This window comes from Mustela nivalis, assembly GCF_964662115.1.
Source record: "Mustela nivalis genome assembly, chromosome: 7".
NCBI classification, from domain to species: Eukaryota; Metazoa; Chordata; class Mammalia; order Carnivora; family Mustelidae; genus Mustela; species Mustela nivalis.
Window position 1 is genome coordinate 9482075 of NC_139026.1, and position 27038 is coordinate 9509112.

At 58.8% G+C, this 27038-nt stretch overlaps 2 protein-coding genes across 13 annotated transcripts; one reads left to right on the forward strand and one right to left on the reverse strand.

The window, feature by feature from the left end:
• Positions 1-365: 365 nt before the first annotated feature.
• On the forward strand, positions 366-4950 carry SLC16A8 (solute carrier family 16 member 8; the record flags this gene model as incomplete). Its single annotated transcript, XM_082738934.1, has 4 exons — positions 366-579; positions 1307-1450; positions 1665-2492; positions 4387-4950. The coding sequence occupies 4 exons, from the start codon at positions 366-368 to the stop codon at positions 4701-4703; spliced, it is 1503 nt and encodes a 500-aa protein (XP_082595060.1). The 3' UTR covers positions 4704-4950.
• A 515-nt stretch (positions 4951-5465) lies between these two features.
• On the reverse strand, positions 5466-25330 carry PICK1 (protein interacting with PRKCA 1). Of its 12 annotated transcripts, none has more exons than XM_082742756.1 (13): positions 24976-25330; positions 24633-24730; positions 23413-23524; positions 16441-16569; positions 14933-14999; positions 13782-13871; positions 11479-11532; positions 10911-10973; positions 10009-10142; positions 9541-9633; positions 8466-8516; positions 7760-7904; positions 5466-7309 (listed from the first exon to the last, which is right to left on the reverse strand). In XM_082742756.1, exons 2-13 carry the CDS (start codon positions 24671-24673, stop codon positions 7035-7037), a joined length of 1254 nt encoding a protein of 417 aa, XP_082598882.1. In that variant the 5' UTR covers positions 24674-24730; positions 24976-25330; the 3' UTR covers positions 5466-7034. The 12 variants fall into 12 exon arrangements, with proteins under 12 accessions (XP_082598882.1, XP_082598876.1, XP_082598883.1 ...); XM_082742750.1 differs by having other exon boundaries at positions 5466-7304; positions 25042-25323; XM_082742757.1 differs by having other exon boundaries at positions 25042-25323.
• Positions 25331-27038: the final 1708 nt, after the last annotated feature.

The window sequence follows — 27038 nt, forward strand, 5'->3', positions numbered from 1 at the left end:
ATGGTTCCCACGCACAGGGGGCCCACAGTGCCCCCCCCCCACTCACCAGCACCCCCTCTCCGGCCACCATTAGGTCCCTAGACAAGGAGTGTCCTCCGGGGGCGTCTTCTTGAAGTTCAGACTCAGGTGGGAGCCCTTCTATTATCTCCCCTCCTCTTTCACAGGCCCCCTGAAGGAGGGGGAGATGGTGGGGGGGGGGGGCGGTTCTACCTCGGTTTCCCTCCTGGCTCGCTCCCAGAGCAGGGCTCACGTCGGTAGCCCCCATGCCTCAGTTTTCCCACGCTGGGTCTCCTTCCCCTTTCCCGTCGGGGCAACAGAACTTCGCTGCTCCTTCTTGTCCCCTTCCACCAGCAGAGGCAGCAGCGATGGGCGCTGGCGGCCCCCGGCGGGGCGCGGGACCCCCAGACGGTGGCTGGGGCTGGGCCGTGCTGGGCGCCTGCTTCGTGGTCACCGGTTTCGCCTACGGCTTCCCCAAGGCCGTGAGCGTCTTCTTCCGCGCGCTTATGCGCGACTTCGGCGCGGGCTACAGCGACACGGCCTGGGTGTCCTCCATCATGCTCGCCATGCTCTACGGCACCGGTCAGCGCCCCCTCGCGGGTCCCTGCTCCTCCTCCCCCAGCCCAGGATTGGGAGACGGGATCCGGGTCCAGGAGACGCGGACCCCCTGGGCACCCCCTAGACCCCTCGGGAAGAGCACGGAGACCACTTTCTTCCCGTGGAAGCGCTGGTCCCGGAGACGGGAGGAGGGGGACAGGAAGGGGGCGGTGGCTGAATGGGGGTCGGTTTGGCCAGCCGGCAGGGCCCCTCCATTCCTGCCAAAGACCTACAGCCGCTTCTGTCACAGGTGGGGAAACAGATGTAAATAAAATTCCCCGCTATCCCTGCTCCCCGGCGCCCTCACCACCTGTGGGGTGCGCCGGGATGGGGTGAATCCTGTCACCCCAACCAAGCCGCATGGGGGATGGAAGGGGTGGAAAGAGGCTGAGCAGTCCAAGGGACGCGCCCAGCTGGGCAGATCAAAAGCAAGGGGCGTCAGCCTCTTCTACTCTAGGTCCCCTGTTCTCAGGAGAGTTGGGGATGGGCCTCCCCGGAACAAGACAGGTCCCTCCCCTACCTCCCCGCAGGATGCTGCCTCCTTGGTCTGTCCCAGCCAGGCTGGGTGACCTTGGGCAGACACTGTCCTCTCTGACCCGCGAGTGCCCTCATCCCCTCATGTCATCTTCTGGGGGCTGGGACGTGCCAAGCCTGGAGTGTGCCCGGGAGAGAGATTAGTCCAGCCTAAGCGGTGACCGTGCCCTGCCCACAGGTCCGGTCTCCAGCATCCTCGTGACCCGCTTTGGCTGTCGTCCCGTGATGCTGGTGGGTGGGCTGCTGGCCTCGGCGGGCATGGTCCTGGCATCCTTCGCCACGCGCCTCTTGGAGCTGTACCTGACCGCCGGGGTGCTCACAGGTGAGGACGGCCACGACTCCCTCCCCTACGGGGAAGGGGCTGGTCTCGCGGGTTGGGGAGCCGGGCGGAGTCCTTGCTGCAAGGTCTCCTGTCCTCAGTTTCCCCTCCAGAGGTGGTGGGCCCGCCCCGTCGGGGCCTGGCCCCCTCCCTCTCGCTGGGGGCTGGGGCCGGGGCGCCCTCGCGGAGCCCGGCACAGCGCCGCCCTCGCCCGCAGGCCTGGGCCTGGCCCTCAACTTCCAGCCGTCGCTCATCATGCTGGGGCTGTACTTCGAGCGGCGGCGGCCCCTGGCCAACGGGCTGGCGGCTGCGGGCAGCCCCGTGTTCCTGTCGGCGCTGTCGCCGCTGGGCCAGCAGCTGCTCGAGCACTTCGGCTGGCGCGGCGGCTTCCTGCTGCTCGGCGGTCTCCTGCTGCATTGCTGCGCGTGCGGCGCCGTCATGCGCCCGCCGCCGGGGCCCGGCCCGCGACCTCGCCGGGACAGCGCGGACGACGCTCCGGGGGACGCGGAGGCGGAGCGCGGGGGGCTGCGGCTGCGCGAGGCGCCCCCTGGCGGCCGCCCCCGCCGGCGCCTGCTGGACGTGGCCGTGTGCGCCGACCGCGCCTTCGGGGTGTACGCCGTCACCAAGTTCCTGATGGCGCTCGGGCTCTTCGTGCCTGCCATCCTGCTGGTGAACTACGCCAAGGACGCGGGCGTGCCGGACGCCGACGCCGCCTTCCTGCTGTCCATCGTGGGCTTCGTCGACATCGTGGCTCGGCCGGCGTGCGGAGCCCTAGCGGGGCTGGCGCGCCTACGACCCCATGTCGCCTACCTCTTCAGCCTGGCACTGATGGCCAACGGCCTCACGGACCTGAGCAGCGCGCGCGCGCGCTCCTACGGCGCCCTCGTCGCCTTCTGCGTCGCTTTCGGCCTCTCGTATGGCATGGTGGGCGCGCTGCAGTTCGAGGTGCTCATGGCAGCCGTGGGTTCGCACCGCTTCCCCAGTGCGCTGGGCCTGGTGCTGCTGGTCGAGGCCGTGGCTGTGCTCATTGGACCGCCCTCTGCTGGTGCGCCCCTTGAGAGGAGGGGGTGAGGGGCTAGTTCCCTAGACCGGGGGTTGGGGGTGCGGGGATTACCAGCAAGGGATGAGGAAGAACCACCCCGGGAGGGATTACCAGCCCTGTCCCAGGAGGGCAAGGGACCCATCGGCGGAGACAGCCTGGTGGGGTCTTCCCATGGCTAATGAGCCCCTCCTCCAAGCCGGGTCCTGCTAGCTCTGGGTGGGGCAGGCAGCCAGGGAAAGATGCCAGGAAGAACCCAGCACTGACAGCTGCTGACCCATTGGGCCATCTCAAATGCTGGCACAAAGTCCTTGTGAAGGGTGGATTCTTATTCGTTTTGTGGGTGGTAGAACCGAGTGGGGGTGCTTACAAGTGGTCTCCTTGGGGCCCAGGGGGGAGCTTCCTCCTTCATCTGTCCACTGGGCCATGGCCAGGCCCTGCCCTCACTTGGTGAAGCTGCTGTGCAGGGACAGAGGCTGGGCCTTCTGCTGTGTGGACGGCCCACAGGGCATTCTCCCGTCACTGGCCTTAGGAAGTCACCATGACGACAGGCCAGGGAAGGAGCTGCAGGGGCCGGCATGCAGGCAGCCTCACAGGGCAGTGCAGACCCCGCAGGAGAGGACATGGGACAGTGGGCCACATTAGGGGTTCAGGGTTCCTATGCAAGTGAGGCAGGAACTGAGCTTGGAAAGGGGGGGGTGTCAGGGTCCTCCTGGGTTGGTGGGTTGTCCCTGTCCCAGCATAGCCTGCCCGTGGTCAGGCTGGGGAATGAGCAATGAGGGGCGGCTGCCTTTGCTGGGGCCCAGGCTGCCCCTGAGATGGGGTGAACTGCCCCTCCTTCCAGGGCTGGTCTAGCTCAATGTCCTCATCAGGCTTTGTCATCTGATCGCAGTGGGGAGGTGGCCAAGCCCACCACCAAAAGCCATCGAACCAGCTCCCCAGAGGCTCAGGGATTCTTCCATTTTCTCCTGCGACCTGCGTGGGTGGATCTAATAGGGGGTTGAGAAGGTGGAGAACACTGCAGGGCTGAGTGTGGGAGGGACAGGGACAGGACTGGTTGGCTGGGCAGGGACCAGGGAGGCAAGTTTGGGTGCAGTGCTCAGAGGGGCTCAGGCAGGCAGCCAGCTTGGGGGACACCGGGAAGCCTCCCTGAAGCCACAGAGCTATAGACCAAGGGGTCACAGCCTGGTCGGTCAGCGACAAAAATGCCAGGAGAGGATGGAGCCCACAGAGCTCCCCCACACTTGGCGGGGGGAGGGGAATATTGCAATTACAAGATTTTCCTGTGTATGAAAGTAATATGCGCCTGGATAGAACATTTGGAAAATACAGAGGGGAAAAGACGGGTTGTGACCCATGAGTCCTACCCCGCCAGCTCGCAGTAGTGGAAGCTCAGTCTAGGGTATCAGGGCCCCGAGAAGGGACAGGAGGAGGCTGGGGAGGGAGACAGAGAAAGCTGAGCCAGGCCCCTGAGGACCAGGGGGGTTAGCTGCAAAGAGCAGGTGTTAGGGGCCCCCAGGAGAGTGAGGCTTGAGCCCAGTGCCCCCTCCCCACCCGCTCGCTGGGCAAATCACACGGCACATGTGGGGTCTCGGTCTGGGGGTGGAGGGGGTGCCTTGTAACCTGAAAAGTGCTGCCTCACCAAAGGCCCTGTATCACTTAAGACACTGAGGTTCAAGGAGGTGGTGACATTTTTAACGTCTCAAATGGCAGAACGTGCGTGGGGTTTCGCCGCTGTCAAACGGGCACAAAGATGGGGGCGTGTCTGTGTCACCCAAATGTAAACCCCACCAAGCTGAGGGTGCACACGGCCCTTTATCTGAGGTTGTGGGAAAGGGGGGAGAGTGGGGTCCCCCCCACCCCCCTGCAGGCCCTCACCTCCCGCCTCCCTCCGTCCCAGGCCGCCTGGTGGACGCCCTGAAGAACTACGAGATCATCTTCTACCTGGCTGGCTCTGAGGTGGTCCTGGCCGGGGTCTTCATGGCTGTCGCCACCAGCTGTTGCCTGCGCCGCTCTCGGAACCCCCAGCCCAGCCAAGGCACCGAGGCCGAGGCCAGCGACACCGAAGATGCTGAGGCCGAAGGGGACTCTGGGGCTCTGTCCACGGGGGCTGAGGAGCCTGGCAGCCTCAAAGCCCGGGAGGTGCCCACCCCCAGGGCTGGGCCCACGGAACCAGAGGCAGAGGCAGAGCCAGGGCTGGACCCCAAGTCTGTATAGCCCCAGGGGCAGCAGGCGAGGTGGCTGGTGACTTTGGGAATGGGGCTTACCCTCCAAGAGCCCCAGCTGTCCCAAAAGGGCCTGGCACACTGGAAGCTGCTTTGCCATGGTCCCCCCTGGGGTCGGGGCAGGGGGGCTCCCACCCTTGTCTGCCCAGTGGGGCATGGCCAGGCCCCACCCTGGCTAAGTGATCCTGCTGCGCGTGGCCTGGGCTTGACCTTGTGAAATTGAACTTCATAAAACTCAGCTCAAGACGGCGGGTCCATTCCTGTGCCTCCCAGCTCTGGTGGCTGGTGGGGGGGGGGGGTTGGAGGGTGGGAGGGAGTCTGAGGCTCTCCCCAGGGCCCTCTGACTGGGAAGGTGTTGGGGGAACAAGTGGCAGGGGGAAGAGGGGGCGTGGAGGGGGCGGTGTTCTGACTTGGAGGCACTAGGAGTCTCTCTCTCGCAGTTCTGCCCTCTTACACTTGGATCCAAGGGCAGGGCGCCCTGGTCTCACCCTGGCTGGGAAGCCTCTGGGATCTAGTCCCTCTCCGCATTTATTCTCTTCCCACAGATCTGACAGCCCTTCCTTTGCCGCCTCCCCTCCAAGTCTCGAGTGTGGAAACCGGGCCCAAGAGTAGGAAGGAGCTTCCCCCCGCAGACCCCTGCTATCGAGCCGAGGGCTCAGGAGAGCCCATCCCACCAGCGCCCGCCCACCCCCCACTGTTGGTCTCATCCTATGAAGGTGTGGGAGCCCTGGGAAATGCCGGGCTGACACGCGGGTTTGCATCCCTGAGTCACCACAGCAGTGACGACTTTTTATTAAACACTCAGGGCAGGGACTGTTTACCACGCACGGTTAGGCCCTTTACAAGTGTGAATTCATCAAATGCTCGTAAGAGCCCAAGGAGCTCAGGACCATTACTGGCCACAAGCACGGATAGGGAAACTGGGGGCACAGAGAGGTTAGGGAGTAGCCCAGGGTCACACAGGCTGTGACTAGAACCCAGCAGCGGGGTGCAGTCTGTGCCCTGGCAGTTCCTTCAGAGCAGTGGTCTGGACTGGCCGCTCCAGGGGACCTAGTGACAGCCTGTTCCTCCCTCCAAACTCCCAGTCCCACTGACCCATCCGGGTTGCTGCCCACGCCCCCTGTCCTCAAAGCCGACAAGTTGAAAGCCATTCCCCCTCCCCCCATTTTAGACCCTGCCCACCCCACAGCTTCCTGCTGCCTCCCCTTCTCAGGATGCGCATGGAAGTCATTGTTCAGAGACACTTTGGAAGTGAAAAGGGGCCACCATTACGTGGGGACCACAGGTGTGAACAGGGACCGCACAGCTGGCGGGAGGCACAGCCAGCCGGTTTCGCCCATGTTGCGAACACACAGAGCCCGGGGGCTGCGTTCTCCGCTGGCCTTCCCTCGCCGCGGCGGAATGGGTGTGCCTCGACTGGTGGGGGCGCCCCTGACATTCTCCCCTCAATGGGCCTCGGTTGTCTGTCCTGCCCTTCCCAAATACGGCAGAGCCACTGGCCACAAGCCCAGGCAGACCAAAGGTGGAGGAGGAGGGCAGAGGCTCCACGAAGGAGTGAACCTGGGGTCTCTGGGACCTGCCAGATTCAAGTGCAGATCCCTCCCTGTCCTTGGATGCCGGGTGGCCCTGAGCCAGAGCCTCGGTCATCTGTCTGTACATGGGGACAGTAGCACCAGTTCACAAAGCTGTGGCAAGGGAACGTCGATCCCGCCCTCGCTCAGGACCAGGGAGGGGCAGACGGGGCGTCGAGAGCACGAGGAGGGGGTGAGGCCAGCGCAAGGAGCCGCTCCGTCTGGGCTGCTGTTTATTCAGTACAGGCCCAGGGCCCGGCCCTGCCCCAGGAAGCGGCTGAGCCAGGAGAAGCGAATGAACAAAGGCCACCGGGGAGTGAGAGTGGGCAGGGCTGGGGCCGGCCTGGGGTGAGCTGAGGGGGCACATGGCCACTGCCCCCAACCTCAGTGGCCTGCCCCCGGCCCCCCACGCCGGCAGGCTCCAGGAGGGGCCAGTGCTGGTGCCCACAGGGAATGGGTCCTGGACTGCCTGCCACCTGCTCCAGCCCCTCCTCCTCTCTGCGCCCCCACTCTCCTTCCTAAGGCAGTTCCGGGGGCCAAGCTCTCCATCTGGCTGGGGAGGCGGGGAGGGGAGGGGGGGCACCCAGGGACTTTCCTGAGCAGGAGCCTGGGGTCGCTGTGCTAGGACAGAGGAGCAGGGAGGCAGGCGCCCCAAGCCAGCAGGCCTTTATGCGGGCGGCGGCCCCGCCCCCGCTCCCGTGCTCTGTCCTCCCACTCCCCCTACCCCCCAGATCCACACCCCGTGGGGGCACTCAGGAGTCACACCAGCTCCCACCCTTGTCCAGGGGCCCGGCAGCCCCTCGCGCGTCCCTGGACGGCTCCCCGGCTGCCGTGTCCTCATCGTCTTCGTCCTCCTCCTCCTCCCCGTCGGTGAACTCATCCTGGCCGAGGCCGTAGGCCAGCGTGGTGTGCGCCAGGTCCACCTCGATGGGGAAGACGTCGGCGTCGCGCAGCACCGCGTAGCAATCGTTGTAGTACTTGGACATGGTGGACACGAGGCGCTGCAGCTGGAACACGATGTCCTGGACTGGGGCAGACGGGCACACGGCGCCGGTGGAGAAGCCCCACCCCCAGGCCTGCCCGGGCCCGCCCTCTGCCCCTGGGCTGCCCAGCTCACCCCCAGAGACCCCCACGCGGCTGGAGTGTGCAAGGCCAGGGCGGCCCAGCCCAGCGCAGAGCTTGTGGACGGCACCCCGCTGCGCCCGCAGGGCACAGGCCAGTCCCACCCAGGCCAGACCCCAGGCGGGGATTGAGGGGGTGGGGGCGCTCCTGCCAGAGCCTTCCATCTTGGGTCAGACTCAAAGCTCTCCCATGGCGAGGCCTTGGAACCGCACGTAGGTTCATCACCTCTCGGGCCACCGTTTCCCCAGCTCTGAAAGGCGGAGAAGGCGGTACCCAGCCACCCCAGCCCAAGGGTGGCAGAGGCCGGAGGCTGGGCACGCGTGTCCGGCCCCCAGTGCCCACCTAGTCCCCTCACCGTGCTTCTGGTCTAGCAACTCCATCTTCTCCAGCACGTCCTTGCGCATCTGGGAGAAGCGGGCGCGGGCCTCCTGGCGACAGCGCAGGATCAGGCGGTACTCGTAGTTGCCAGTGCTCACGCGGTACAGGGGCTCCCCCAAGGCCTGGGGCGGGGCAGGGGGGGTGGGAACACATCAGGACCCCGGCCGGTGGGAAGGCGGGGAGGAGGAGCCCAGTCTGGGACAGACACCGGCTCCCAGCTCCCACCGCCACACCACAACCCTGGCCCCCCACTTCTGATTGCCAGAAGCACTTATTCTTTGTGAAGAAAACAAAAGACCACACCTGTGCACGTTAAATAGTGAACATTTAGTGCTAAGGGGAACCATCTTGCCATCAAAAATATTAAAAATGTAGAGGATTAGAAATGCCTCTTAGGAGTGAGGGAAGTCAGCCTCGCCAAGCCTGGGGGAGCGGCCCTGCAGCAAGATGGCCGCACTCGGAGGCCCAGGGGGTCGGGGGGGGGGGTACGGATAGCCCCACACATCCAGAAACAAGAGCTCAGCCAGATGCCCGGGCCTCTCCAAGGTTGGCCTGAGCCACCCGGTGCCCCTGGCAGCCCCCGGACATGTGTGGGTCTCTGTGAGACAAGCTGGGGAAGGTGTGTACACGCCGAGACTTTCCAGCACCAGGGCCACCCCCCTCAGTCGCCCCGGGAAACTCACGATGCAGCTGTACTCCTCGTCGTCCATCTCCTTCACCTTCAGGCAGTAGGACTGTGTGGGACAGCGAGGCCACGAGGTCAGAGGAGCTGCGCCTCCTGGGTGACCCCTGATGCCTCACTTCTTTCCACACCCCACAGGACCCCTAAGCCCTGCCTGGGGGCGGCCATGCGAGGCCTGGGCCCTGCATGCCCTCAACTGGGATAGGCTGACACCCATCCGGGGGGCTGGCGCCTCACTCGGACTAGCCCTTGCCTGGGGAGGCCCAGAGCGAGGCGCAGCGTGCAGGAGAGGGCACTCATCGGGGAGGGCGGCAACGGCCTGAGAAACAGCCCGGGGTTTATCAAACTCAAGTCCCAAGTAATGCTCTGGGTTGAAATGGACCCTGCGGTCAAAAGAACGTGGGAAGGCCCTTGAAGAGTCACGTGGCACACAAGCCTGTCAAAGGCTCTGAGAAGTCCTGCAGCAAAGGAGCCTTGGCTGGCTTGTTGGGGCATTTCCCCTCAACTCCTTTGACCATCAGAATTTTTATTTCAGCATAAAACTCAAAAATGTCCAGGGACGCCTGGGTGGCTCAGTGGGTTGGCTGAATGTCTGACTCTTGATTTCGGCTCAGGTCATGATCTCAGGGTCATGAGACCGAGCCTTCCATCAGGCTCCACACTTAGTACAGAGTCTGCTTGAGATTCTCTCCCTCTGCCCCTCTTCCCACTCATGTGCTCTCTCAAAAAATAAATAAATAAAGTAAAATCTTCCAGAAAAAAAACTCAGTAATGTCCCTTGGCACCCACTTTATAACCAGACCCATTGTAAAAGTGACCCCCAAGGGGTTAGAGGGGTCCAGAGTGAGCACTCTGCCTACCCCAGGCTCCCAGAGACTCCTCTGAGCAGTCGGGTAAGGGTCTCGGCTGCTGCTCAACTGCCCAGGTCTTACAGGTCCCCGGTCCCACATCTTCAATCAGACAGGACAGCCCCGTCCTGCTTGCCAGCCTGTGGCCAACTGAGGGGAAAATCCCTAGGTTGGTTCTCTCGGCAGCATGCCAGACTCAAACCTCCCCAGGGGCTGGAGACCACTCACTAGGTACTCAAACTTCACATCCAGGTACTTCTTGATGGTGAGGCGAGTGTCTGGGATGGCTTTGTTGAGGTACGTGTTCAGATCTGTCAGCATCTGGAAGGGAAGGGTGGGGGCAGGTGCTTGGTCCGCGCGGGGCAGGAGTTAGGCAGACCAGTGACGAAAATAGCACTGACCCAGCGATCCTTCTATGGGACCCAGGCGTCAGAGCCAAGGGGCACCCTCGGACAAGTCTGTCCCCTCCATGGTGAGAGGGCAGGCTGGGCCCAGGTGCAGCCAGGGCCAGAAACCAGCCTGGAGGTCAATGCCGAGTGAGGTCAGGGAGGCAGAGTGACTGACCCACAGTCAGCCGTGCAGGGGACCAAGCCAGAATCTTCGCCCACTGACTCCAGTCCAGGCCCCTTCTGCATGCCACACTGTCCCCTCTCTACCCTCACATGCGGACACACACACTTGCCCGCCATGACCTACCGGCTTGATGGTTTTCAGCAGCCGGATGCCGAACTTCTCGATGCTGCGGTGGGCGTCGGCAAACTTCACGAAAGCCTCACTCGCTGCTGGCTGGGGCTCCCGCACCCCGATGACGGAGAACACGTCCCCAAAGGCTGCAGGACAAGTCTGCCCTGAAGGCTGTCCCTACCTGACCCCTTCATGGGGAAGCCAGGGATTTGCTGGGGAGAAGCAGGGCAGGGGGCGTGGCAGCCTGAAGGCCAAGGTCTGCATGAAGTCTATGTCCCAAGGGAGATGGGTCTGCACCTGAAGACAGCTGGGTCTGTACCCCAGGGGAGCTGGGTCTATACCCAAGACAGTAGCCCTCATTCCCCAGAGTGACCAGGCCATGTGGGAAGAAGGCTCAGTCAAGGATGGAGAGGCTGGTGTTGCCTGACAGCAGAGCATCAGTCTGGGAATCTGGATGCCGGGGTCTAAGGCCGGCTCTGCCCGCAGGAGCTGGGTGACCACTTCGTCGACCTGGGGCTTCCTTTTCCCGACTGTAAATTGGTACTAACTGTAGCTGCGCTGCCCAGCAAGCAGACTTGTAAGACACGAGGGCACAAGTAAGGAAGGTTCTCTACACGGTCGAGGGCAGTAGATGTGAGACGGGGCAGGGCCAGACAAGGGACTGGACCCCACCGATGACCAGCTGGTCCAGATGTTCCCTACTGGCCCCCGTTACTGCTAGCTCCTGGCAGCCAGACCAGGCTTGGCCTGAACTTGGCCTGACGTCAGATGCTGTGGCGTCTGCCTGAGTGTGGGGGTGAGGAAGGGCCCAGGGAGGGGACCAGCCACACTCTCACTGTATGGGAAGCACCGGGCTCAGAGGGGAGCAAGGGTCTTCCCAGGAAGACCCACAGCACGTCTGGGGGTGCCCTTACCCCGGTGTGTCTGTGACAGCTCATAAAAGGCCCGGAGGAGGTTCTTGGTGTGTTCCGTCATTCCTGTGGGAGAGACCCAACCAACAGGGGATGGGGGCACATGGCGGGACCACAGCGGCCCCCCGGACACGGCCTCCAGCCCCAGCCCAAGGCCGTCACCGTTCCTGAGCTCACCGGCTTCCCCCACAGCCCCACTAGGGCCCAGGATGGAAGGCTTAGCCCCAGGCCAGTGCCGACCAGGAGGAGCCGCCGTCCGACAGGAGAGCCAAGGCTCGGTGGGGGCAGACAGTGAACAAGGCCTCCCACGGGCCATCTCTCTGGGAGAGAGTCGGGCTCAGACAGAACCCCCCCGACTGCATTTACATGGGCTCTTATTGGCATTTTTTACGGATGTGTATTAGTTTCATAATCAGAAAAAGTACGTCTTAAGAGGCTTTTTCTTAAGAACTCCTAATGGCCGCCGTCCTAGAATGTCACGGGCTGGTGTTCCCGCCTCTGCTGCCACCATCTCAGAGCTGGGCTGTGGCAGTTGACCCCGGGCAGAGCCCGTGCCCAGTTCGCTTCTCACCTTTATACAGCTCGGCGGTCCGCTCCAGCTCCTCCAGCCTCTTCACAAGCCCGTCTGGGGGGGATCGGAGAGAAGGGGGGGCCAGTGAGTCCCCACGAACGCGGGGGAAGGAGAGAGCCGGGGGCGGCCCGAGCCAGACTTGGGAGGAACGAGGCAGCCCCCAGAAGAGAACCAGGCCTGGCAGGGGACGGGGTCCCAGGGAGGGGGAGCTGTCACCTCAGCTGGGCTTGGGAGAGTTTGGGGGCAGCCCAGGGTACCCAAACCACAGGCATGCCAGGGCCACCCCCGGGCCACCCCCAAGGTAAGTCCCCACCCCAGCGGGCTGGGACCCATCTGAGGGGCAAAAAGGGGACGATCATTATACATTATACAAAGTCACGAGTGAAAAATGGCTGGGCCATCCCCACGGCCCCACCTGTGGGTGGCTCCCAATGGCCACGTAAAGGCAAGCCCTGCCCTAGCAGCCAGGGCCCCCAGGCCTCTAGGACAAACCCTGCAGAGAGCCGAGGAGGAAGGTCATCCGAGCAAAGCCGGAGAGATGAGTGGTCTGGACAGCCTCTGTGCAGGCGTGACGCAGGGCTTAGTGCGTGAGAAACATGTGTGACAGCTCCGGAGGAAGAACCACCCCGGGAGGGATGACCAGGTCGGGAAAGGCCCTAAAGCCGAGCTCGCGCTGGACCCGGCCTTGGCCATCAACCTCACTCGCTCCACAGAGGTTTCTCAAGCACCTTTTGCCTGCCAGGCCCGCGGCAGGCCCACGGAACAGCCTTAGTGAATGAGCCCACGTCATGCCCTCAAGGCTCGCGGTCCAACAGAGGAGACAGTGGCCAAGCAATAAGTGGGGTGACCCCAAAGGGCGAGGTGGGGGCAGCTGCTTCTCCTCAAGGGCTCAAAATGGGAGCAAGGGGACCACAGTGGCCGGGGCCAGCTTCTCGGATCATGGGAGGGAGGGCCCCTCCAGCAGTGAGGGGACAGGGGACCTCCCACCTCCCCACCAGGAGCCCCGGCGGCCACCTCAGGGCAGGGTCAGGGCAGGTGTTGGCGCCCTTGGCTTCCTCACGTGGTGGCCCCTCAGGGCAAGGCCTGGCCTCACTGAGCCCAGCCACTACTGTGAGCCAGGACTCAGGGCTCAAGGCTCCTTGCACACAGCTCAGTCCTCCCTCCCTACAAGCCTGTGGGGCAGGGACTACCTCCCTCATGGTCTGACAAGCTGAGACACAACCTGCCCGATAGCACACAGCTGGGCACTATTCCAGCTGGGGGGGGGGGCCCTCTGACCCCCCCGCCCCCGTGTTGACCTGAGCCCTGGTTTTCTGAGCGGGAGGCAGGGAGGGGAGTAGAAGGCGAGTTTGGCCGAGGTGGCTGGGCGTCAGGCGGCGGCCGTGTGGGCTCTGCGGGGCAGGAGGGAGCGGCGATGGGCGGGGGGTGTCTTTGGGAGCTGGGCCCCTGGCTGGCCCCCAGGCGCTGGCTCCCCAGAGCCCTGGCCCCCGGCCAGCCTGGCAGGAAAGGAGCCACGTAAGCGCCCGCTGTTGTTTTTAGCTGGGTCATGGGACATCATGACAGCTTCAATTTTAGAAACCCTATTTAAGGCTGGGGAAATTGCAAGGTTTGGGGGGGAAAAACACAACAACCAGTTCTAATTTCATCTCAACGCATGGTAACTACAGTAACAGGGATTTATAGACACCAAGAAGCTGAAAATAGCAGCCGCCACTTCTGTACCCCCCTACGCCCCCCGCAATGAAGCCCAGTGCGCCCAGCTGAGCCCACAATATATATAGGCATTGAAATCCAGCCCCCACACAGGCACAGCAGAACTGCTATTTATAAACTCAGGCTGGGGAGGGTGGGAGCAGGACCAAGTGTTTTACTGGCCACACACATGCGTGGGTGTGAACGTGCGTGTCCCGTGGCTTCTCCCCACCCCCACCCCAGTCCTGGCCAGGAACCTCTGCGACAAGGGCAGCAGCGCCACCTCCTGGAGAAAGGCAGGGAGCTGGGGATGCACTTGAGAGGGCCCGTGGTGGCTGCTGGCTCTGTGACAGCAGCTGGGGACAGTGGCGAAGGAAAGCGCAGGCGCAGGGAGCTGGACATCTGTCTCATCTGTGCCCAGGGCCTGAGGGCCGCTGGCTGCAGGAGGCCTTGGCTGACTGCCGTGGACGCTCTGGGGGTGCAGAGGGTGACCATCGGCCCCCCCGGGCAGCAGGACCCACATCAGCAACACGGGTGGCCGTGGTGCCCCTCGATCTGGAAGCCTGGGCCTGCGATCCTGTCCCCGGGGCACTGGGCAGGAGAGGACTCACCGTTGCACAGGATGGCCCGGCTCAGGCCCAGGGCGTCTGCGGTCCCTGAACTCATGTTCTCCACCAGGCGATGCTTTACCTTCTTCAGCACTGGGAGCAGGGCAGAAAGGGCCTCAGTGACGGAGCCTGTGCAGCTGGGCTGTTGGCCCGCCCCTGCCCCAGCTCATCTCCTCGTGATCAGCGACCTCAGGCAGGGACCGAGGGGGCTGCACTGAGCTCTGGTGATTCTGAGGACAGCCCCAGGGCAGAGGTCGCGCTGGACCCCCTACCCTAGTCGCTCTCCATGAGGGCGGTGCTGGGAGCCGGAAGGAGGCGCATGTGTAAAGTGCCAACAGGCCAACCGGGGAGAGCCTTGAGTGGAGGTGCCATCAGTGACAAGTGACCTTGGACCCAGACTCAGTTACTGTATACTTGGCCACATATGGAGTCCTGGAAGGGGACCAGGATGGGACCAAAGGGGAGGTGCTTCTACAGAGCACCTCCATCCAGGACACACTTGATCTTAGCCTCTCTCCCTAAAAACCAGAACGTGGCTATGGCCCTAAGGTGGAGGGAAAGTGTGTTGGGTTCCAGAGCCAAGGGACCTGGGTGTGCATCACGCAGGGGACACAGCCTTCTCTGGGCCTCAAGCCTTGATGCGGAAAGAGGCAGCTGGTCCAGAGGACCTCAAAGCTGCAATGTCTAAGCTCTGGACCCTGAAGCTTCTACAGATCCAAAGCCCAGTCCCCCCCTAGCAGGAGGCCACTTGTCCCGGGGAATGCCGTGGGGGCACGGGCTGGCCAGTGACGTCCAGCTCAGACCTCGAGGCTTCCTGGGAGCAGGTGGGCGGGAGAGGCGGCCAGGGCCACGTAAGGGAGTGTCGGGAGGGCAGGAGGCACCATGCCTCACTGTAGAGGCTACCCTCCCTTTCAGAAGGGGGAGGGGCTGGCCTATAAGGGACAACCGCAGGGCAGTCAGAGGAGGTGGCCCTGGGAGAGGACTGCAACATGGGACAGATTTCTTGAAGCAGCTGCAGGAGAGCACCCCGGGTACTCCCCTAGGCCCCTAACTTGGTCAAAAGTCACATAACTCTTGACACACTGTCACAGAAACACAAAATAGGGGCCGGGGCCTGGGGGGCCACGGGGCACCATTGTTCTTTCCCCACTTACCAATGTCCAGGGACATGCCCTGCTTAGGGTCTGCCTGCAGCTTGTTGTAGTGGATCGTCACTTCCCCCTGGAAAAGAAGAGGGTTGAGAAGGAGTCTCTTGGGTCCCCAGCCCCTCCCCTGGGGAAGCCCGTGTGCCCCACAATCTGTGGTCATAACGGAATCTTGAGCCCAGGGAGGGGCCCCAAATTCTGCCACACTGGGCCAAGGGCTGTGACCAGGCCCTGCCTTGTAACCTGTTTGTTCCCAGGTCCTTCCTTGGCCCACTACGCGCCAGGCCCTGTGGAACCAGCAGGGACAAGGGCAGACACGGTCCCTTGCTGTCACGGAGCTCAGAGCCCGCTGTGCTCCAGCGAGATCAGGTGCCCTGCGTTCCCCCACCCCACACCCCACTCCAAGCCGTCGCTGTGCTACCCCAGGCTCAGTAGCCCCCTACTAACACCTCCCCGCGCCTACTCTGTGCCTGGGGCTGGGATGCCAGGGAGGTGGGGGACAGCCCACAGCCCCTAGGGCCCAAGCCAGAAGAGAGGCTGATGCAAATCACCTTCTACAATAGGAAGGGAAGTGCTGGCCTTCTCCTGAGAAGTGTTTCCCCACCAAGAGGGACAGGCAGGGACATTGGTGCCAGGTCCCTGAGACACGGAGGAGGAACAGGGGTGAGGAGAGCTCTGGATGGATGGGGTGAGGGAGCCAGGACACTTGGCCTAGCTACGGCTGGGACCCCGGACTTGAAAAGCTCGAAATAATCCAATGGCTTTGCAGGTCCTTCGCCGCTTTGGTTTCCCAAGTCACTAGCAGCAAAACCTCTAAAAAATGGCTGAAGGGCCACACGCTTGCTTGTGAGTGGTCAGAACGCTGCCTGCCACTGGTGGGGGAGGGGATCTGTGGGGCGAGATCTCGGCCGTGGCAGCAGGGGTGGAGCGCGGGGAGCGGGGACCGGCCGCGCGGGATTGTGGTCTACACAACAGAAGACCGGCAGCTGGCCTGCGAGCTGCCGCAGAGCCCAGAACTTTCCCTGGGGGTCTGTGAGCCCAGGAGGACCCAGTGAGCAGAAAAGCTCCTACAGGGATGAGGAAAGGGGGCTCCTCTTTCCCTCCTATCCCTCCGAGGCCCGGCATGGCCCAACTGACATTGACTGGGTGTCTGCGGACCCCGGCAGGTTCACCTTGGACTTCTAGCTTCAGCTCCAGCCCTGAGCGGGGACATACCGGCTTGCCCTGAGGCACGGTTCCCAATCCGACAGCAACCCTGGGAGCTGAAGGACAGGGGACCAGAAGGTACCCACTCTCCTGCCAAGCCACTACAAGTCCTGGAGCGTGAGCGGTATTGACCGGATGTGGGAGGCGCTGCGGAAGGCTGGACTGTGGCCCGGACCCGGGTGTACCAAGGGGGCAGCTGAGAAAGGGCCCGTCCCCTTCCAGGCCTGCGGGGGCTTCTGACAGGCTGGGGGTCATCAAAGCGGCGTGGCTGTCTGTGTCCCCCCTCCCCGCCCCGCCCGCGGCAGCCTTACCTTCACCTCCTGAATCATCTTCGCCACTTCCACCTTGGTTTTGCCCTTGATTGACCTGCCATTGACCCCGGTGATCTCGTCACCGGCTGCCACAGTGCCGTCCAGGGCCGCTGGGGTGTTGTCAAACACCTGGGGGTGGAAAGGAGGGCGGGGTGGAGACAGTGGTCCCCTACGCCCCGACCGAGGCCCGGCTCGGGCCAGCCCACACGCACCCCAGCTGAGTGTGTGCTCCTCCAAACGCAGTTCATTCACAGATTTTCCCCACGAATGCTTGAAGCCCCAAAGGCCCTCTGGTCAGTTCCTGCGCCTCATCTCAGTCCCCAAAGAGCAAGGACTCCACGGCGCATGTGAGCCTCCCTCCCAGGGTCCGGGGTCTGCACTCCCTGCGCCGTGAGGCAGGGCGGGCCTGTCCAAGCACGGGTGTGCAAGCGCTGCTCTGGGCAAGGCGGGGGCGGGGGGGTGCAGTTAGGCCGCGAACGTGTGTGCAGAGATGGACAAGAAGACGAAAGGCATAGCCAGACAACAGCCACTAGGACAGACACCTAATTATTAGCAGTGGTCGTCTGGTACGTCTTTCCTCTCCTTGATCTTCAGTCGCTAAATTTCCTACACAAAGTGTATATAAAGAACACTTGATACTGTTTCACATATATGTTACTTATATGTAACATTATATGGGCGATATAAAAACAGAAAAACCGGAGATGAGAGTTTCTTTCCATTACATTCCAGGGTCACACTAAAAACACAATCATTATTATTATTTTTTAAATTTATCTCAGAGAGAGTGTGCACACGTGGACGCATGGGAGCACGAGCAGGGGGAGGGGCGGAGAGGGAGAGGGACTCTCCAGCCAACTCCCCACTCGGCCCTGATGCAGGGCTCGATTCCAGGACCCCGAGATCACAACCTGAGTCAAAATCAAGAGCTGGATGCTCAACTGACTGGGCCACCCAGGCACCCCAATATTTTTTTTTCACTGGTAGAGAAGACAATGAGAGGGTCTACCTGTCCTTGGAAGATGGACAGCAGGAATCCAAAGGCCTAATGGAGGGGCTTTAGGAAGAAAGATCCAGTCTTTGCTGGAAACTGCCAGTGGGTCAGGAAGTGGACCTCTGGAAACAGCCACAGGTGGGCAGAAGGCAAGGTGTAGAAAGTAAGAAAAGGACTCAACTCCGGGTTCCCTCCCCATCCACAGAGTCGTCCATCACCACCCCGTCTCCACGGAAGATGGAGGTGGTTTCCCCGGGTTTCCCCTTTCCAAGGCCCGGGGACCGAGGGAGGCAGGACAGAGGCACCAGACTGGAAGAATTTGGGTTTAGTGAATCCCCAGCCCCTACCCCCAGTAGGGACCCAGAATGCCAGCAGCCAGGCCTACTGCCCTTCCCCACGGGAGACTGGAGGCCGCTGCCCTGAATGGCTCCACGGCAAAGGCCCGTCTATGTAGACACTGGGAGGTTCCCCTCACAGCTCCCCTGATGCCTGACCGCCCCACAGGGAAGCCCCCAGACACGACCCGCACACAGATTCTCGACTACTTAGCACATGGCGGTGATGGCTCACTTGCCCCGGAAAGACAGGTGAGGATCACTGGGCACTTGGGAAGAGGTTTCATATGAGAAACACTTACACAGAGAAAAGGAACCACAGGAAGCAGAAACAAAGTAGGGACGATATAAAAACAGAAAGAAAAGCACCATTAATGTCTTCAAAGTGATTAGAAAAAGAACAGGATGATATAAAAGGATCAATTCAAAAACAGGGGGGCACCTGCCTGGCTCACTCCATTAAGTACCTGACTTCAGCTCAGGTCATGATCTCGGGGTCCTGGATTCGAGCTCTGCGTTGCGCTCCTTGCTCAGTGGAGAGTCTGCTTCTCCCTCGCCCTCTGTCCCTACCCCCACTCGTGCTTGAGCACTCTCTCTCTCAAATAAACAAATAAAATCTTTTTTTAATAAACAAATAAAATCTTTAAAAAATTTAAAAAAGGAAAAATCTTAGAAATGCAAATTATAACTGAAATTTACAATGTCAAAGAAATTAGGCAGCCAAGCAGAGGAAAATGAAAAAGACATAGGAAATCAGAAAAAAAAAAGAGAAAGAAAAATATTAGAAGATCATTTCAGGAAGCCCGGCACTAATGAACAGGAGTCCCACAAGAGGGCACAGAAACCAGAGCAAGATCCCCTCAAAGAGCGAACACTAGAAACTTCCAGCAGCGAGAGCCATGAGGGTCCCTGACGGACACGCCCACTTAGGACCAACACAAGACAAAGACCTGTGCCAAGAGCCATCATTGTGACCCTTCAGAATGCCGGGGACACAAGGAAATTCCCAAGGGTCTTGAGAGATCAAGGATAAAAGAAATTACAGATAAAGGGTCACACTAAGAAGAGCGGCCCGAGACGTAACAATGCTGACAGCACAGGTAATGAAAGGACGCCATTGAATTTCTAGGTGAAAATGATTTTCAAACTTGGCATCCCTTTTTTTTTTTTTTTTTTTGATAGTCTTTCTTGATCTGTCCAAGTGTCAAGTAGAAGGACTAGAATAACAACAAGGACAGGATAACGGCACCTTCAGAGACACAAGCTCTCAGAAAATGTACCACCCATGCAGCCTCTCTCAGAAAGCTGCAGGAGGGAGCGCCTGGGTGGCTCAGTGGGTTAAGCCTCTGCCTTTGGCTCAGGTCATGATCCCAGGGTCCTGGAATCGAGGCCCAAATTAGGCTCTCTGCTCAGTGGGGAGCCTGCTTCCACCAATCTCTCTCTCTCTCTCTCTCTGCCTACTTGTGATCTCTGTCAAATAAATAAATAAAAATCTTAAAAAAAAAAAAAAAAAGAAAGCTGCATGGGGTGCACTCCACCTCGATGGGGAAGTCAGCCGAGAAAGAGGGCTCCTGGCCTGCACAGCGAAGGAAACAGTCAACAAAGCTAAAAGGCAACCTACAGAATGAGTGAAGATATTTGCAAAGGACACAGCTAATAAAGGGCTAGTATCCCAGATCTATAAAGAACTTAGACCAGTCAAAAACCAAATAATCCAATTAAAAAACTGGCAGAAGACGTGAACAGATGTTTCTCTGAAGAAGACATCCAGGGGGCCAACAGACCTATGAAAAGATGTTCAACATCACTCAGCGTCAGGAAAATGCAGATCAAAACCACACTGAGATACCATCTCACACCCGTCAGAATGGCTAAAGTCAATGCCACAAGAAACAAGTGTTGGGAAGGATGTGGAGAAAATGGAACCTTCTCGCACTGTTGGTGGGAACGCAAACTGGGGCAGCCGTGCTGGAAAACAGCATGGAGGTTCCCCAAAAAATTAAAAATAGAGCTACCCTACGACCCAGCAATCGCATTACTGGTTATTCAGAATACAAAGCATACAAAAATGCTAATTCAAAGGGATATGTGGGGGCACCTGGGTGGCTCAGTGGGTTAAAGCCTTTGCCTTCGGCTCAGGTCATGATCCCAGGGTCCTGGGATCGAGCCCCACATGAGGCTCTCTGATCAGCAGGGAGCCTGCTTCCCCCCCAACCCCCGTGCCTGCCTCTCTGCCTACTTGTGATCTGTCTGTAAAATAAATTTCTAAAAAATTTTAAAAAACAAAAACAAAAAAAGGGATATGTGGACCCCTACGTTTACAGCAGCATTATTTACAAGAGCCAAGATATGCACACAGCCCAAGTGTCCATCGACTGATGAATACATAAAGATGTGGTGTGTGTATATATAATGAAATATTACTCAGCCGTAAAAAGAACGAAACCTTGCCATTTGCAAAGACATGGATGGATCTAGACAGCATAATGCTGAGCAAAAGGAGTCTGTCACACAAAGACCACACGATGTCACTCATAATGTGGAATTTAAGAAACAACACAAATGAGCAAAGGGGGAAAAATCAGAGACAAAGCAAGAAACAGACTCTTAACTATCAACAACAGGGGCGTCTGGGCGGCTCGGTCGGTTAAGCGTCTGACTTTTGTCAGGTCCTGATCTCAAGGTTCTGAGATCGAACGCCCCACCACCCCGGTCAGGCTCTGCCCTCGGCAGGGAGCCTGCTTGAGATTCTCTTTCTCCCTTTCCCTGTCACTGCCCCCTGACACCTGTGTGCGCACGCGCACTCTCTCAATTAAATAAATCTTAAAAAAGAAATAAACAAAACTAGAGAGGACAAACTGCTGGTCACCAGAGGGGGGACGGGAGGGAGGGATGGGGAAACAGGTGCTGGAGATTAAGGCGGGCACTTGTGACAAGCACCAGGGGATGTGCGCAGGTGCTAAATCATTATGTCGAAGACATGACACTGATTATTACACCATACATGAAGGTACATGAAGTCACTGGAATCAAAACGAAAACTTCAAAAAAAAAAAAAAAAAAAGGAGGAGGGAAAGAGGACTCCTGGAAGTGGGGGGAGTCCCACAGAGGAGAGGGAAGGGGAGGCCCAGTGAGGACAGACTACAGCCATCAGGGAAACAGAAAGATCAGCTGCCCACGAGGAAAGATGCTGAATGTACACAATGGAAGAAACCCAAGAAATGACATTAAAAAAGAAGAAAAGATTGAGTTAAGAAAAGATGCAGAGGTTCCTCAAAAAGTTAACCACGGCAGCACGGTGGGAGCCAGCGGTGCCACTGGTGTGTGCACCTGCTCCCAGGTACGTGCTCCATGCCCACGAGCACGCGTGTCCGCCCAGCAAGCGCCCGCGCGGGCTCACAGCAGCACCATCACAGCGGCTGAGAGGGGCGAACAACCCATACATCCCTCAAAGGAATGGATGAACACACTGTGGTGCACCCACAAAAAGGAATCTTCATCAGCCGTAGAAAGAATAAATTACTGAAATACACCGCCGCCTGAATGAAGTTCAAAAACATTATGCTAAGTGAAAGAAGCCAGACGCCAAAGGTGACGTGTTAGAGTCTGTTTATATTAAAAATATCCAAAAGAACAACCTATGTAATAAGCAGATTACTGACTGATCTGAAATAACCAGCACGGACACTGGTCGCAGAGAGGGGTGGTGGCCGGGGGAGGGCAGGGGTGAACACTTAGGGGTGATGAGTGAGCACTTAAGAGGATGCGGGCTGTTCTGGGGGATGAAAATGTTCTGAAATTAGAGAGGGCTGATGGCTGAATTTATGCAAATGCACCACAAATGCCACTGAACTTCAAAACTACTAACTGTACGTTGTATGGATTTCACAATAAAGTAATTTTTAAAAAAGCACGACCGCGGACGATTGTGAAGCTCAGGACACAGACCCGGGTGTCATCCTCCTCCTACAGCACCAGCCGCTCGGGAGGACGGGCTCCTCGTTCCCCTCACTGCCTCACCCCTAGTGCCCACAGCATAGCCTGGCCTGCGGTGCTGACACGGACCGCAGGTTAGCCTGAACTGCGCGAGCACCATGCTGGAAGGACGGGGGAGAGAGAGAGAGCAAAGAGGCTCTGGAAGAGAGCTAACGTTCCCACCTAATGGACTGGGAGAAACTGACAGATATTTACAAGCAACAGATCCAGAAATAACAGGGTAAGCATCTAAGTGAGGAAAGTGGAGGCTCACACCTAAGAAACAGCTCTAAGGGTAGAAAGCAGCATTGCTATGGGGGTAGGGGTGGGGGCAGGGGAGAGGAGGGTTGTAAGAAGGGGTGGAACAGGGGTACCTGAGTGGCTCAGTAGACTAAGCGTCCGCCTCTTGGTTTCAGCTCAGGTCATGCTCCCAGGGTCATAAGGCTCTGTGCTCAGTGGGGAGCCTGCTTGGGATTCTCTCTCTCTCTCTCCCTCTGCCCCTCCCCAGCTCTCCCTGCCTAAAATAAATAAATCTTTAAAAAAAAAAAGGAGTGCTATTATTTGACCAAATTCCATTATTTTATAATTACGGGTTGTTCTAAGCAGATGTGGTCCCCAGTGGGTGAGGAGGGGGAGGTGGCAGGAGTCAAGCAGGCACAAAGCAAAAGGGCCAGGCCAGGGCGAGGCCTCCCTAGCACCCCCTGGATCAGAGGAGGCCAAACTGCTTATGAAGGCAGCACCCAGAGGAGGCCGGACCACAGCCCGGGGATCTCTGTCTTCGAGGCCCAGAAGTGACTCTTTTCCAAGATCCTCGGCAGACGGCAGTTTCCCATCTGCCACCAATGGCTACTGAGCTGAGAAAGTCAGAACAGGGTAGAAGCCGGGTCAAGTTTATGTCCGAGGTGGAGAGCTTCCTTCTGAGCCTCCAGAAAAACCAGGGACTCTGACCAGCTGCCAAGTCAATGGTCCCCATGGCTCAGAGTCACAGCTGACTGGAAGTCACCAGGGCAGCTTCTACAAGAACCACAGAATTGTTCTGCACCATCTGGGGAAGTGAGCAACAGCCAGAAAAATAACAGCATCTTCTACTCAGTGTTTATTAAATGCCAGGCACTGCTTGGGGTGTTCTGTTTAATCCTCACAGTGACCAAATATTTCACACCCTCACTTTCCAGGGGAGGGAGCTGAGGCCCAGAGAGGCTGGGTAACTCACTCCTGACCAGGGAGGTTTACACTGAACTCAGACCATTATCACTTCATAGACTGGGAGACTTCCCATGACACTCCACTTGCCCCAGCGCCCCCAGCCAAGAGTTATGTGGTTCGACCCTACGCCAGGCACTGTACTCAGTGCTGATGCAGTGGAAAAGCAGACTGAGAGCCTGTTGTCCAAGAGCGGAGACAGGTAAGTGGCGAGATACAGACTCACGAATGGGCAAGCCCATGATTGTAATCATGGGTGACGGGGCTGAGAAGGGAGGGAACACAGTGATGTGATGGAGAACACGGGGGCACCTCCGGAGGGGGCAGTCGGGAAGGCCTCTCTGCGGGGGTCAGACCTCAAGAAGAAAAGGCACCAGCTCTGCAGAGAGGAAAACGATGCCACCCAAGCAGGGAGATGGCTCCCCCTCTCTGGGACCTCACCCCCACCTCCAAAGCACCCGCTACCTGAACGATATAGAGGCAGGGGCAATACTGAGCGCCTCCTCCAATGCTGATCCCGATCAGGTTCTGGGCGTCCTTCTGCAGGGTCACCTTCCCGGGCACAGTCGGGATCCCGCTGGAAAGAGAAGCACGTGAGGCTGAAGCTCCTGGCAGAAGGACGACTGGAGGGGACAGTGAAGGAACAGGCCCTTCAAAACCCGAGAGGCTCCAAGTGCTGCTCAGCTTTTTCTCTTCTCATTTGGCCAAAAGAGACAGCATCTTGTGCTGGCACGGGTGCGGCTCTCGGGAGTCCTGAGGATGCGGGATCAGATCCCAGCTCTGCCATCGACCATCTACAGGACTTGGGTAAGTCAGTCACCTCTGTGCATCTCCGTTCCCGCATCCGGAAGGCAGCGGTATGGATAGAATGGCTTGCTACTTGATGAAAACCTAAGAAAGCCCATGGAAGGCACTTAACACCAACCCAGCCCAGAGCAGGCACTCCGTGAAAACAGGTCCCCCTTCTCTCTCCTTCTTCCTACCTCTGAGACCTGAGTCAAACTCTGTCCTCGTCACCTTCTCAGGCGCACGGGGAACATTATGGCCACGTTCTCCAGGAAGCCTTCTCCTGTTAAACCATCCATCACCCATCTCTCAGTTGCTCTGTTCAATTAACCCCCAGTTTTTACTATAAACCAGCACTTACTTATGTTTTGTGGTAGATATTTGCCTGTATTCACTTATTCATTCAACAAACATTTGCTAACAGCCTACTGACGGGGAGCACCATACTAAATGCCGAAGACACGGGCAGCGGACCGATGGAGGACAGATGTTAGGAAGGAGACTAACAATTTTTGAAAATCTGCCCCACTGATTGTCTACACTGGGAAGGAAGGTGGGCTTACAATATTCCTACTCACCTTCAAAACTTGGCTCAATTGCCACCTCCTTTGTGAAACCTTTCCTGAACACCCTAGTCAAGGCACTGCTCCATCTGCCCTCTCCTTGTAGCCAGGCCATCCTCCATTAGTGCCCATGTGGCCCTGATCTGTTATCTGCTAATGCGTCCACAGCCCAGCTACAGATGGTGAGCTCCTGGAAGGGCAGGGTCTGTTACTGTTACAAGTACAAGACCTGATCCCCCCGCTGAGAAGCAAGGGTCTGCAGAACTGGGAAGTCTGGGGATCTGGAGGCCCTGGAGCTCGTGCGTTCCTGGGACTTGCAGGGAACAAAATACTCACAGTTTATCCTCCTCGATGTCATAATCCAAGTCCGCGAACATGGTTCCGAGAGTTGAGGTGGGCTGGCGAACCGCCCAGCTCGGCAGGGGAATGGGGAACTGGATCAGGGAGAGAAGAGAGTGTAGGGTTTGGGGACCCGAAATGCCTAGGTGTCAATCTCCGCCCCGACGATACGGGAGAGCCGGACCTTCCCCCTTCCCTCTGGACAGCGGGGAGAGTCCCCGTGGCTAGGGGGCGGGAAGGTACGGGAGTCTTACTGGGTACAGGGAGGGATTCCAGGCCAGGACGATGGGCTCAGACCCCAGAGCCCGCCCCCACGGGTCTCCAGGCCTTTGGGAGCTACCTCTGTCGCTCACCGGAAGCGTCGGTCCCACAGCCGGGTCCAGGCCAGGCTGGCACCTGAACCCACCTGCCGTTCCACCTGTCTGCGGCCGCGACTGTCGCGTCACTTCCTGTGAGACACGGAAGTCCCGCCTTCCCCACCACCGGGGTACTTGCCCCAGTCCCTGCAGACAGCCCTTCCTCCCGGGCTCCCGGTGCTCCCAGAACCAGAAGAGAAAACAAGTATTGACGGAAACTCGCTTTTAGCACGAAAAAGCGGAAACAGAGGAAAGGTCTGGACAGGCTGACAACTCAACCCCGCCCCCTGCCCTGTGGCTGCCGCCATCTTGGTAAGGGCAGGGTTCTTCCCAGCGTCCTCCGCGGGACTCCGGGGACCACGCCGGCCGGGCGGTTGCCATGGCAACGGAAGCATCCTTGGGCGCGGAGGTTCCCGGCGAAGTTCCGTGGAATACAAACACTTTCACATTTTCTGCGCCCCGGCCTAGGCGCCGGTCACCGAGCTGGAAGGACCCTTCGAGCCTAATCCCAGTTCTGCCACCAGGAAACTAAGTGCCAGAGAAGGGAAGGGATTTTGTCCGGAGCCCCGCACCGTTGGTATAAGATCTAGATCTCGACCCTGAGACTCCTGCCATCTAGTGCAGCGCCCTTTTAACGCTTGCACACTTGTATTCAACGGCTCTGTTATTAACGACAGATTGGACAAGTTACCTTTATGTGCCTGCCCCCTTTCGCCATATGCAAACTAAGAGCGTTGAGCCAGATGCTTTCTCTGGTATGTGGTAAAAGACTCCCCACACCTCATCTCTTTCTTTAGTCCTGAGGCGCACCCCTTCCCCGGGGCCCCACGGAGGGTCACAGCTTCCTTCTGGGGCAGAAGAGGAAGGAGAGACACAGAAGGATGATTATCTGCGCATCCCACCATCCCATGGGATCCCCACCCCACACCCTCTTTTAGGAAGGTCCCCGCAAATGTGCAGAATGCCACAGTAGCAGCGACCTTCCCATGTACCTGCTGCTCTGCAGTTCGGGTTACTCATAGGATTGCAAAACTCACCACCACCCTGTGAGAGGGGAACAAGGATGGTCAGCCACATTGTGGAGGTGAGGAAACAGGCACAGAGAAGCAACTCCCCCCTTGTCTCATGGATAGAGGGTCAGTCGCAGAACTAGGGCTAGAACTTCGAAGCCCTGTTCAGGCCAGGATTTTAGGTTTCAAATGCAGCAGCTGGGGAGCCTGCGTATCTCAGTCAGTTAAGCATCTGATTCTTGATTTTCGCTCAGGTCATGATCTGAGGGTCATGGAATGCAGCACCCCCCCCCCAAGGGCTCCGTGCCCAGCACGAGGTCTGCTTGATATTCTCTGGTTTTCTCTGCCCCACCCTCTCCCATGTGTGTGCATGCTCGAGCAAGCATGCTCTCTCTCAAAATAAATAAATAAATCTTTAAAAAGAAGAAGAAGAGGAAGAGGAGGAGGAGGAAGAAGAAGAAGGCAGCCTCCAAAGTTAGATACTTTAACACTGACTGTGACTTCTCCGCCCCACGACAGTCTGAGCCCAAGCCCATGTTCTGTCATTTTTATAACTGGGTGATCTTGGGCAAGTCACTGCCCACCTCTGAGCCTCAGGTATCCCTAGACCAGGGGAAAATAATCCAACAGGTACTTGTGAAGGTCAAGACAAAGAGGAGAACAAGGTATGAGTGTTTTGTAAACAATTCTCATGGCAAAGATGCCACTCCAGCCTCCTGACTCCCCACCAGCTCTGGTCCCCTCTCTTCTGCCTCACCCTCCCCATCTTCCAGGCCCCATCCCGACCCACCTTTTCCAGGTAGACTTACCAGACAATCGCTGCTCACAAATCCTGCCACTTTAACTTAGTTCCAGAAACATTCATTTGGATCATTCATTTGGAATTATGTCTGGCCTTCTGAAATCCATTCAGGGCTTCCCTGAGCCAATTCTGAGTTGCTTAACTTATACATGCTTGTACTTTGTCTGAGAAGGTTTTTTTCTCCTTTAAAATTGGGGGCTAAGAGGGGCGCCTGGGTGGCTCAGTGGGTTAAGCC

Excerpts from the sequence above, each read along its gene's own strand:
- PICK1 (XM_082742753.1), bottom strand. The coding sequence starts at position 24,673 with ATGTTCGCGGACTTGGATTATGACATCGAGGAGGATAAACT. Across the intron at positions 13,872-14,932 it reads GGGCATGTCCCTGGACATTG|TGCTGAAGAAGGTAAAGCAT; the intron begins GTAAGTGGGGAA and ends CCCTGCTCCCAG. Across the intron at positions 10,143-10,910 it reads GCTGTCACAGACACACCGGG|CCTTTGGGGACGTGTTCTCC; the intron begins GTAAGGGCACCC and ends CTTGTCCTGCAG.